Source organism: Helianthus annuus, chromosome 5 (genome assembly GCF_002127325.2).
Source record: "Helianthus annuus cultivar XRQ/B chromosome 5, HanXRQr2.0-SUNRISE, whole genome shotgun sequence".
Lineage (NCBI taxonomy): Eukaryota > Viridiplantae > Streptophyta > Magnoliopsida > Asterales > Asteraceae > Helianthus > Helianthus annuus.
The window spans coordinates 171,733,990-171,745,556 of record NC_035437.2 but is presented as its reverse complement, the minus strand read 5'-3'; the positions used below and the strand labels follow the sequence as shown (position 1 = coordinate 171,745,556).

Below are 11,567 nucleotides of genomic sequence, written 5' to 3'. Positions count from 1 at the left end.
TTATACTATTATAGATTAGAGACGGGCATAATAACCGGTTCCAGTTCCTACCCGTTTTATTGAAGAACCGGTTTCGGGTTCAGAAAACCGGTAGGTTCTTACCCGGTTTCACATTTTATAAAAAAATTCGATTGGCACCCGGTTCCTACCCGGAATCGGTTCCTCCGTACCAAATCCAACCCGTTGCATTAAATTCTGCCATTTAATTGTTTTTTTTTACAGTTGGAATCGATTCCTAGCCGTTGGAATCGATTCCTAGCCGTTTGCAACCAACCATTTAATGCATTTGTTACCGTTGGAATCGATTCCTAGTTGTTTGCAACCAACCATTTAATGCATTTGTTACCGTTGGAATCGATTCCTGATAGTATATATAGTGTACATAATTCATTTGATTATCACACCATCTTCATCTTCTTCTTGATTCTTTTTCTACTCAATAACCTCTTGATTCATTTGATACTATGGCATCCAAGAATTCCAAAACAACTAATTCTCCATCCGTCAACAACGGTCCTCAATCTGCTCCATATGTTGTTGGGACACTAACACATAATCGCAATATGGAGGTATGGTGCAATTGGGATTTGGTGGAAATGAGTGACGGTTCTCAAAAGGCTCAATAGATTATACCTAGTATATTTTGTAACGCGATGCGGCGGTGTCGAAATAAAATAACTCGAATTTATAAAAAAATCAATTTAAAGTGTACTGGTAGTTTGCACAATATGTTAATAACTCACTGTACAAGCCTCTAAAGAATCAATTTAAACAAAATGGAAATACGCAACGTGTAAATATAGAGTTGTTCACAAAGGCGATGCGGCTCCCTGGGGCAAAAACCGGCAGGGGCGGACCTACCCTTTGGTCAGGGTGGGCGGCCGCACCCCTTTAAAAAAATTAGTGTATATTTTAGGAAAAAAAAACCCGACCGCACCCCTTGAAAATATGGTTGAACACCTCATCCGCACCCCTAGCAAATAATTTCTGGGTCCGCCACTGAAAACCGGTTGTTAAACCAATGTGCATCACCTTTTCTGATGTGTTATACTTATAGCCGCTGTCGCCTGGAGCAACAGGCACACGTGCTTTGGTGTTCGAGATGTATAAAACGTTAAGGTATGTGTTCGGATCAAGACTTGCACTTATTCCGGTTAAGATAAACAGCTTGGGAGGTCTAGAAAGTAAGCACACATTTGTTTCTAGTAAGATAAATATCAAAATGCATATTTTTATTTCGAAGGTTACGCCTTCAGGAAAAAAAAATTTGTTACAACGGTTGCTGGAGCATAATTATGCTAAAAAACGTAACCACCAATGCAGATTCCTATCGTTCAACGGTATTCATTACAATTACAACCTTTGTTGTAAACAATTTGACAACGTTAACCACAGAACCAAAGCGATCGCTCTAAAGTTCCAAATGCCCTACGTTGGAAAAGCAAAACGACACGATGATTGGCCCAGCCATGTCACCAAGTAGACACCCTGTAAAACAATGTAACGATGTCAAAACTCATGAATATAAGAGTGTTTGATGTATATGTTTTTAAAGAACTGCGTGACGCTAAATAATTAAAATCAAACAATCATCTCTTTCGATTAAATAACTATATAAAAATGTGTTCTGATGGGATGCTAATGTTTAAAGATGTAACAATTAAATATTCAGATTTTAAATATTTCCCAAATTCTAAAGAGTAAAAAAAGAGTTACTTAATGATTTCGTCCCTGTGGTTTGTCAAAAATCACTATTTCAGTCCATTAGTTAAAAAATTGCGATTTTAGTCCCTATGGTTTCACTTTCGTAATCATTTCAGTCCCTGTACTTAACAGAATAAATGGATTGAAATAGTTACGAAAGTGAAACCACAGGGACTGAAATGGTTACGAAAGTGAAACCATAGGGACTGAAATCGCAATTTTTAAACTAATGAACTGAAATAGTGATTTTTGTCAAACCATAGGGACGAAAACAGTAATTAACTCGTACAAAAACTATAAAAACACGCAAAAAAGGTTTGTAAAATGATTAAAAAAACACACTTTAAATTAGGTTTGTAAAAGGTAAGTTTATTTTGCTCTAAGGTGATAACTAAAATGATAAATTTATTACCAAAAAAAATGAAGTTTTTTTTAAATAGAAATATTGTTAATAAAATGAAGAGTAAATTGCCATTTTCGTCCTTGCGGTTTGGCCACTTTTGCAATTTTATCTAAAGGTTTGTTTTACCGCATTTGGGTCCTCGTGGTTTCAAAATCTTGTCATTTTCGTCCCTGAGGGCCATACTTCGAGGGACAAAAGTCGTAGTAAATTGCCAAATCTCAGGGACGAAAATGGCAAAAATTTTGAAACCACGAGGACCCAGATGTCGAAAAACAAACCTTTGGATAAAAGTCGCAAAAGTGGCCAAACCTCAGAGACGAAAATGACAATTTACTCTAAAATGAATAAAAACCTCTCAAATTAGGTTAAAAAAACGTAATCAGTTTTGTTGCAGTTGGTATGATGTGATTATCTAAGACGAGACTAATCAGACAAGCATAAAAAATGTAGCGCTTACCAACTGATTGGCCAGATGATGGGCGGAAAAGGGTTGCACCGATCCCGGCTCCTATGGACGCAAACACTAGTGATGCACCGCACCTAACCGTAACACCATACACCTTTTTCCCGAGAACTTTGACTCGTTCCGATTGGTCAAAGTCAACGTCAACAGCTTCCTCTTGGTTAGATTTGAAAACGTCACGAGCAAAACGGTAACATTCAACCCCAACTTGAACAAGCCATGATGCTGCAACTCCTAAAAAGTGACCTGCTCAAATAAAAACAGTAAGAAAAATGCCTTAAATAGGTAAAATTCGTTGCTACAATTGGTAATAAAAATGTTTCCTGGTTGCTAAAATCAGCAATTAAGTGTAAGTTAGTTTCTATGATAAGCCTTATTATTTTGAAGTTTGATTATTAATTGAGAAAAAAAATGTAACGATCGTTTCCATTTCCTGGCGTTTGCCTTGTGATATTCGTGTTCATTTCACATTTTGCAAACCGAAACAATTTGTTTGCCATACGACGTATAAGGGGCTGTTTGGCAACATCTGAATGGTTAAGTGATGAACCAGTAAGAGGTCTGGACCATTAAGTGCTGAACCAGTAAGAGGTCTGAATCATTAAGAGCTTGTATAATGTTTAACCGTTCAGAGGCAAATGTAAATGTCTGACCAATTCAGATTAGAGGTCTTAACCATTCAGACTCTGTATAATGCTTAACCATTCAGAGGCAAATGTTTGAACCATTCAGACATCTGCTCGTGAAACAAACAGTCTGAACCATTAAGTGCCGAACCAGTAAAAGGTCTGAACCATTAAGAGCCTCATTAAGAGGTAAACAAACAGGCCCCTAAGTCTTAAAAGGATTAAATAGTCTCTCTTTAGATGCATAATATATCCAAAGAAAGTTAATTTGTTCATTACGATTAGAATGTATTAACTAACTTATCAAAAAAATATAAAAACCCCATTGTTATAAATAAGTACAAAAAAGCAACCACACTGATGGCTATATGAACACAATACGTACCGAGAGAAAACAGATAACAAAGCCAGCAATATATGTAAATCCTATAAACTTTATCGAGCAAAAAACATTTCTAACGCCATATTTATAGCGACATTGCACACAATCATTAACATTGCCAAAACGCATAAATAAACACAAAAAATATACTAGAATGATATATTTTATTATCACACTTAGCAATATTTAATTTTCAAATTAAATGAAATACTATATACAAGTATGATCAGATTATTATACTTTTTAGAGTTAACTTTCGATTTGCTCCCTGTGGTTTGGTCATTTTAACGGTTTTGCTCCAATAGTTTAAAAATAGTCATTTTCCTCCCTGATCTTTCGAGTTTGTCGCCAGTTTGCTCCCTGGCTCTAACTCAGTTAAAACGTTCAATTAAAAGTAGGGGTATTTCGATTGTTTACTCCCTGACTCTAACTCAGTTAAAACGTTCAATTAAAAGTAGGGGTATTTCGATAGTTTACTCCCTGACTCTAACTCAATTAAAACGTTTAGTTAAAAGTCGCGGTAGTCGTGGTCGGCAGGTGGTAGTTGCAGGTGGTGGTGGATGGTTGTGGATGGTGGTGGCCGGTAGAAAGAGTGGTTGGAAAGATGGGGATCAGAAAAGAATTACTTATATACATGTAAATAAACAAGTTTATAGGTTTATTTAGGTGAAAAGACTTGCATACCCTTGCTTTTATCTATAAAATTACCAAAAAACCCTTCTGGTTAATGGATTTTTTGGATGGAGTTAGAGGCGGGGAGAAAAATGACAGATAAGTTAGAAAAATCAGGGAGGAAAATGGCTATTTTTAAACTATTGGGGCAAAACCGTTAAAATGACCAAATCATAGGGAGCAAAATAGAAGTTAACTCTACTTTTTATAGAAATTAGAGTAAACTTCCGTTTTGCTCCCTGTGGTTTGGTCACTTTAACGGTTTTGCTCCAAACCTTTAAAAATAGCCATTTTGCTCCCTGATGTTTCGGTTTTTTGCCAGTTTGCTCCCCGCCTCTAACTCCATCCAAATTGTTTGTGTTTCCATCTTGCTCCCTGCAGGGAGCAAACTGGCAACAAAACCAAAACATCAGGGAGTAAAATGGCTATTTTTAAAGGTTTGGGGCAAAACCGTTAAAGTGACTAAACCACAGGGAGGAAAACGGAAGTTTACTCTAGAAATTACATTGTTCAAAGCATGAAACCAGTGAAAACACAGTACATAACTGACCTCTAAACGTTGTTCTGCTGACACAAAAGAAGTAAGTATGAATCGGCATTCCCCTGCTAGCTTTGCGCATGGCAGACTTTGGGACATCTAGCATTAACAATAAGAAAAAACTTATTCGTCTATTATATTAATGAAATTAGCACGTGGCAGTACGGATAAGGTAGGTACCTTTAAGAAGCTTCCATGCAGCACGCTGTGAAAAACGGTGAACGGCAAGTCGTTCTAGAACACGTCTAGTAGTAACCATACTAGTCTGAAATGAAAAAGAAAATATCATCCCATAGTTATTAAAGGCGCTAGGCGCACTCAAGGCGTATAGGTCTTGCCTGCGGCCTAGGTGCAAAGCGCAAAAAAAGCGAGGGCCTGAGAAAAATAAAGCGCATAATGAAAAAAATAATTAAAATATATTATGTATTAGAAAAAGAATACTATTCTTTAAATAAAATAACCAAAATCTATTATATTATATCATCTATTTAGTAAAAAAAGCTTTAAAATATTAGTGTATTAGTGTAGAAAAGTATTTTTCCTTAGATAAAAGATAAAATCTGGCTAGAATCTTGTCGGAATTTAGAGAATTTGGCCGGAAACTCTCCGGAATCTAGGGATCTCGCCGGAATGTGCGCCTAAACCATCACCTGGAGAATTAAAGCGCAATTTCTTCGACTTAAAGCGCAACTGACTCGTCTCGCCTGAAAAATGGACCTAGGCGCAACAGGCGATGGCTTTTAACAACTATGTATCATCCTAATGCTAACCATTTGAAAACGATTAAAAAAGCAATTACATATATATCCTTCCAAAAGTTCAAAACTTTTAAATTTCACAAAGCCGTGATTATCCTTTCACTCATTCAGTACACGAAAAATATCAAATCTGCCCATTTCATAGCAAATAAAATAAGGCAGGTGCTTATAACATTCTTTTTCAATAAAATATTTTCCTTACAATAGTCTGTTTCGTTAATAGACAAAGAAAACATTCTCCGTTGAACTGATTCACATATCACAACATTAATGTCTTCCTATTCGTTTATTCAGTAAACTAGACTGTTTTAAGTAACCGATTTTATATTATTTGGAAAATTGGTATTTAATAAACCAACCTTTGCCCAGTTGGTAAATAATAATCCAACGTACAGAGAATTGGTATATAATAATCCTACCTATCAACATGTTGGCACTCAATGGACCTCCGTTAGTTTTTTTTAACTGAAGTTAGTTTTTAAGTTTTATTTATTACACAAACAGTCCCTGTAGTTGTAATTTACTAGTTTTAACTATGAATTAATAGCCAAAATGGTCCCTGAGGTTAATAGCCACAGCACTGCCACCACCACCACCGCCACAGCACCACCACCACCACCACCGCACCACCACCACCGCCACAGCACCACCACCACCACCACCGCAACCATCGCCACAGCACCACCACCACCACATCACCGCCACCACCACCACCACCTCCCGAGCATGTTTCTAAGGTTAGTTTGCCGATTTGAGCGACTATGGTGGTGTTTCAAGACTCCGGCAGCCTCCCCTCTCACCTCCTGCCTCACCCTCAACTTCTTTCTCTCACTCTGTATCTTCGACGACAGCCACAACCACACCCCGGTTCCCTGCTTTTCCGGTGATAGATCGTAGAAGAAGAGAGAACGGCGAGGAGAGAGAGTGTCGGTGAGGAGACAGAGAAACGGAGCAGTGGAGACGGCGGCGACTGTATTTTCTGGCGGCCGGCGACGGTGGTGCTAGTCCTGACGGGTGGCGGTGCTGTGGTGGTGGTGGTGCTGTGGCGATGGTTACGGTGGTGGAGGTGCTGTGGCGATGGTGGTGGTGGTGGTGGTGGTGGCGGTGCTGTGGCGGTGGCGGTGCGGTGGTGGTGGTGGTGGCGGTGCTGTGGCTATTAACCTCAGGGACCATTTTGGCTATTAACTCATAGTTAAAACTAGTAAATTACAACTACAGGGACTGTTTGTGTAATAAATAAAACTTAAAAACTAACTTCAGTTAAAAAAAAACTAACGGAGGTCCATTGAGTGCCAACATGTTGATAGGTAGGATTATTATATACCAATTCTGTACGTTGGATTATTATTTACCAACTGGGCAAAGGTTGGTTTATTAAATACCAATTTTCCTATATTATTTAGAGTAAATTACGTTTTTGGCCCCTGTGGTTATATCACTTTTACTATATTAGCCCAAAATAAAAAATTCTAACATATCTGCCCCCATGGTCTCTATAACTAACCATTTTGGACCCTATGATCTCTATAACTAACCATTTTGGCCCCTATGATCTCTATAACTAACCATTTTGGCCCCCATGATCTCTAGACTTAGGGGCCAAAATGGTTAGTTACAGAGACCATGAGGGCAGATATGTTAAATTTTTTTATTTTGGGCTAATATAGTAAAAGTGATATAACCACAGGGGCCAAAAACGTAATTTACTCTATTATTTATCATGAAAATAATAATTATGGTATTTATAGTGCTTTGAACGGGTAATATAAAGTTGTGGAACTTTGATGAACATATATGAAATTTCAAATTTTATAACAATTAAAAACCCGGAACCAAATATAATGGGTTAAACAGATATTATATTCCAATCCAGAAAACACAACGATTTTCTTTTTTGGGTTGTCTAAATATAGTTGTCCAAAAGTAATGTAATGTAACATATTTCTTCTAAGTACGATCTCGATCCCGAAAAAAAAAAGAAATCATAAAAAATATTGGTAATACGTTTAACCAATAATTTAGAGTTAATTACTGTTTTCGTCCCTGTGGTTTGTCAAAAATCACCATTTCAGTCCATTAGTTTAAAAATTGCGATTTCAGTCCCTGCTGTTTCACTTTCGTAACCATTTCAGTCCCTGTGGTTTCACTTTCGTAACCATTTCAATCCATTATTCTGTTAAGTACAGGGACTTAAATGGTTACGAGGTGGACTGAAATGGTTACGAAAGTGAAACTACAGGGACTAAAATCGCATTTTTTAAACTAATGGACTGAAATAGTGATTTTTGACAAACCACAGGGACGAAAACAGTAATTAACTCAATAATTTAACACTCATGATCTCACTGAATTATGTGTCAAGTCCGACATTCAGGTATAAACTTCAACTTGGTAAAAGAGTATAAGCCATACTTATCATGTGTCAATAATAAGAATTAAAAAAAAAAAAATAGTTGTCAATCACGATGTCAGAATAAATGGTTATATCAAAGTAACATTACTTAATGCTATATATCACTTAATGGTAACAACAGTGGCGAAGCTTGAGATTTCCGACCGGGGGGCGGAAGTCACCAGACCTAAAAAATTCTATAAAACCGGGGGGTCGAAAACGTATATACCCAAAAATTTCTATACGAAAACTACATACTCTCCACTACTGAGCGAAAAGTTCGGGGGGTCGGCTGTCCCCTCCCGCCCCTTAAAAGCTTCGCCCATGGTAACAAGTTCTCTTTAATCTTAGTCTGACTGGTAACAACAGTGGCGAAGCTTGAGATTTCCGACCGGGGGGCGGAAGTCACCAGATCTAAAAAATTCTATAAAACCGGGGGGTCGAAAACGTATATACCCAAAAATTTCTATACGAAAACTACATACTCTCCACTACTGAGCGAAAAGTCTGGGGGGTCGGCTGTCCCCTCCCGCCCCTTAAAAGCTTCGCCCATGGTAACAAGTTCTCTTTAATCTTAGTCTGACTTTAAAAAGCGCTAATGTGTTAACGTTTAACATGTAGAAAGTAGAAACAATTCAATACTTACTTCACGAAGAATTTGCTTTACTGATCGCTTGAAAGGTACAACCAAGTCAACATGATGGTCATCAGAAGAATCCGGTAAGAAATCATTATCGTCGTCTTCTACTTTCGGTACCAAAATGGGCAAATAAAACAATAAGAAAGACCTCAACGATGTTAACGCAAAGGATTTCGGCTGGAAAGCGGAAAACAACGGCTTTAGCTCAATGTAATATTCTTTTGTCCTGTAGTTCAGCGTATCGTGCCTAAAGATTGTTTCAGATGCAGTCCTTAAACTAGAAAGGTAATCTTCAGTCAAAAGAGGCGGGGTAGCGCCAGCGTCGCAATATGCAAATCTTTTTCCACCAAAACTGTTCATTGATAAGATGAATCATTAAAAATTCAGAATTTAAAGAAAAAAAATGGGATAGTTCTTACCTTCCATTATAAAAATTACACAATTAAACCGACTTGTATTGTACTCGTAAAATTAAGGTTTCTAGAGCCGGGGTCTCCGACTCTAAGGGGTCATTTGGTTCATGGAATTCTTAGGAATTGGCATTTACAATTAATTCCTTCCAAAAACTTTTTTGCTTTATAAAGAAAAAAGAGTTAAATGTCACTTTAGTCCTTGTGGTTCGGGTCATTTTGCCAGTTTAGTCCAAAGGTTTCATTTTTCGCATGTGGGTCCAAAAAGGTTTCATCGTTGTCATTTTAGTCCACTGGGTTAACTTTATCCCTTTTTTCTGTTAACTAGAAGGGCAATTCGGTCATTTTATATGTAATTCTGTTAACTAAAAGGGCAATTCGGCCATATAAAATGACCGAATTGCCCTTCTAGTTGACAGAAATAATGGATGAAGTTAACCCAGTGGACTAAAATGGCAATGGTGAAACCTTTTTGGACCCACACGCGAAAAATGAAACCTTTGGATTAAACTGGCAAAATGGCTCAAACCACAGGGACTAAAATGACATTTAACTCAAAAAAAAAGGAATTGGAAATTCATTTCAATTAATTCCCTCAATCAATGGATATTAACATTCCTCCACTCAGGTGATGGAATGTTAACTTTCCAATGGAATACATACACATTACCAAAATACCCTTATATTAAAAATTATTTCCAACTTCCAAGTATCAAAATTTCTATCCATTTTGGAACCTGCATATTAATTCCATTATTGAATTACTAAAAAATCAGTTGAATTTCTTTTACTTTCGAATTCAATGAAATCAATTAAACTTACTTCCGGTATGCAAATTAATTTCATCAAATCCACTACCACAAATTGTTGCAATCTTTTTCTATCAATTTCCAGTAATTAAAAGGGTAAAAGGTCACTTTATAATTTTATGTTTTTAACATCTTCTAATTCTATTTATAAATTTACTAACGAAACATCTTTTTAATTTTGGACGGAATTTATTCCAAATCCTACAAATTCCAATTCCTTTTAAACATTCAAAGTCCTTTAGAAACATTCCACGAACCAAACGTCCCCTTGGGAGCAGCCTCTCTGTCCCCTGGGATCATGAGCATCATCATCATCATCATCATACTCAACAAATCCTACCAATAGCAAAGCTAAGGTAGGGTCTGAGAAGGGTAAGATGTAGACAGCCTTACCCCTACCCCGTAGGAATAGAGAGGTTGCTTCCAGTGAGACTCCCGGCTAAAGAAAAGATTTGCCCTCATCCAGTCATCTCACCCTTCTAGTTCTGAGACCCTACCAATCATAGTTGTCAATAGCGATCCCTACAGTCGCTATAGCGAATACCGTGGCGTATAGGTCCATGCTCGCTATATGATCTGTAGCGATAGTTAGCGGCCTTTAATATAATTTTTTTTACTATAAATAGCAATTAAATATAGCTATAAAATAGCTAGATTTTAGGTTTTTTTTCAATATACATGTAAAATAGCGTATATACCAAGGTATTTTGATATAATACACATATATTAAAAAAAATCTAGTGTCGCTATTTATCGCTATTCGCTATGTAGCATACTAGCATATAGGTACCTTATCGCTGTTTGTCGATATACGGCATTAACAACTATGCTACCAATAGCTTTACTATGAGTGAGATTATACGGGGCACGTTTGTTTCTTTATTTGTTTGGGAATTCTTAACCGAACAACAACGTACTTGCTTATCGCACTTTCTATAACCAGGTAAGCACTTCTGAGTGTATGAACAAATATTTAGGTGAATTAATTTATACCCAATAAACACTTAAAAATTGCTTTTTTTTTCTTCAAACAAATTACTCTAGGTCTATCTTATAACAATAACCTGTTTATAACACCAATCCCAAACAGCCCCTAAATCTTTACAAATCAAATACAATCAAACATCTAAAGGGAGTCAAAATTAGGTATTCTACAATACTAACAAACGACAACAATAACAAAAAAAGATCAAAACTTTAGATCTTAATTGCGATAATAACAAAAGGGTATACCCGAATAAAGCCCTAGAGGCAAAAGGGGTGGCGGAGGTGACGTAAGCAGCGGCGGAGGAGGCAGCAAGAGTGGCGGAGTATAAGCCGGTGGAATGTAGGGTTTGGCCGTTGACGCTGGGATTTTTTTTCAGTAGATCCATAAGTAAAGCTATTCCCGCCATTGTTGTTGTTGAGATTAACGATGAATTGAAGGATTTTGAGTTCTACGAAGCTTTTAAGTGTATAAACTTGTTGAATGGAACAAGTAGAAGATGGCTCTTTGAGTTTAGTAATGACGAACAAATTAGTTTAGAGTTGAAGTTAACTTCCGATTTACTCTATGTGGTTTGGTCATTTTAACGGTTTTGGCTCAATCATTTAAAAAACGGTCATTTTCCTCCTTAATGATTCGATCTTGTCATCAGTTGCTCTCTAGCTCTAACTCCATCCATGTTGTATGTTAACTTGAAGGGTATTTTGGTAATTTCAAGTATAACGTAAGGGTACTTGGATCTTGTATGTTAACTTGAAATTTTAAAAATATCCTTTCAGTTAACA

General features: G+C 36.9%; 1 protein-coding gene across 1 annotated transcript; it reads right to left on the bottom strand.

The window, feature by feature from the left end:
• Window positions 1-1,213: 1,213 nt before the first annotated feature.
• On the bottom strand, window positions 1,214-11,297 carry LOC110942119. Its single transcript, XM_022183840.2, has 6 exons — window positions 11,031-11,297; window positions 8,585-8,930; window positions 4,969-5,053; window positions 4,801-4,887; window positions 2,565-2,816; window positions 1,214-1,488 (listed from the first exon to the last, which is right to left on the bottom strand). Exons 1-6 carry the CDS (start codon window positions 11,189-11,191, stop codon window positions 1,412-1,414), a joined length of 1,008 nt encoding a protein of 335 aa, XP_022039532.1. The 5' UTR covers window positions 11,192-11,297; the 3' UTR covers window positions 1,214-1,411.
• Between the last annotated feature and the right edge of the window lie 270 nt (window positions 11,298-11,567).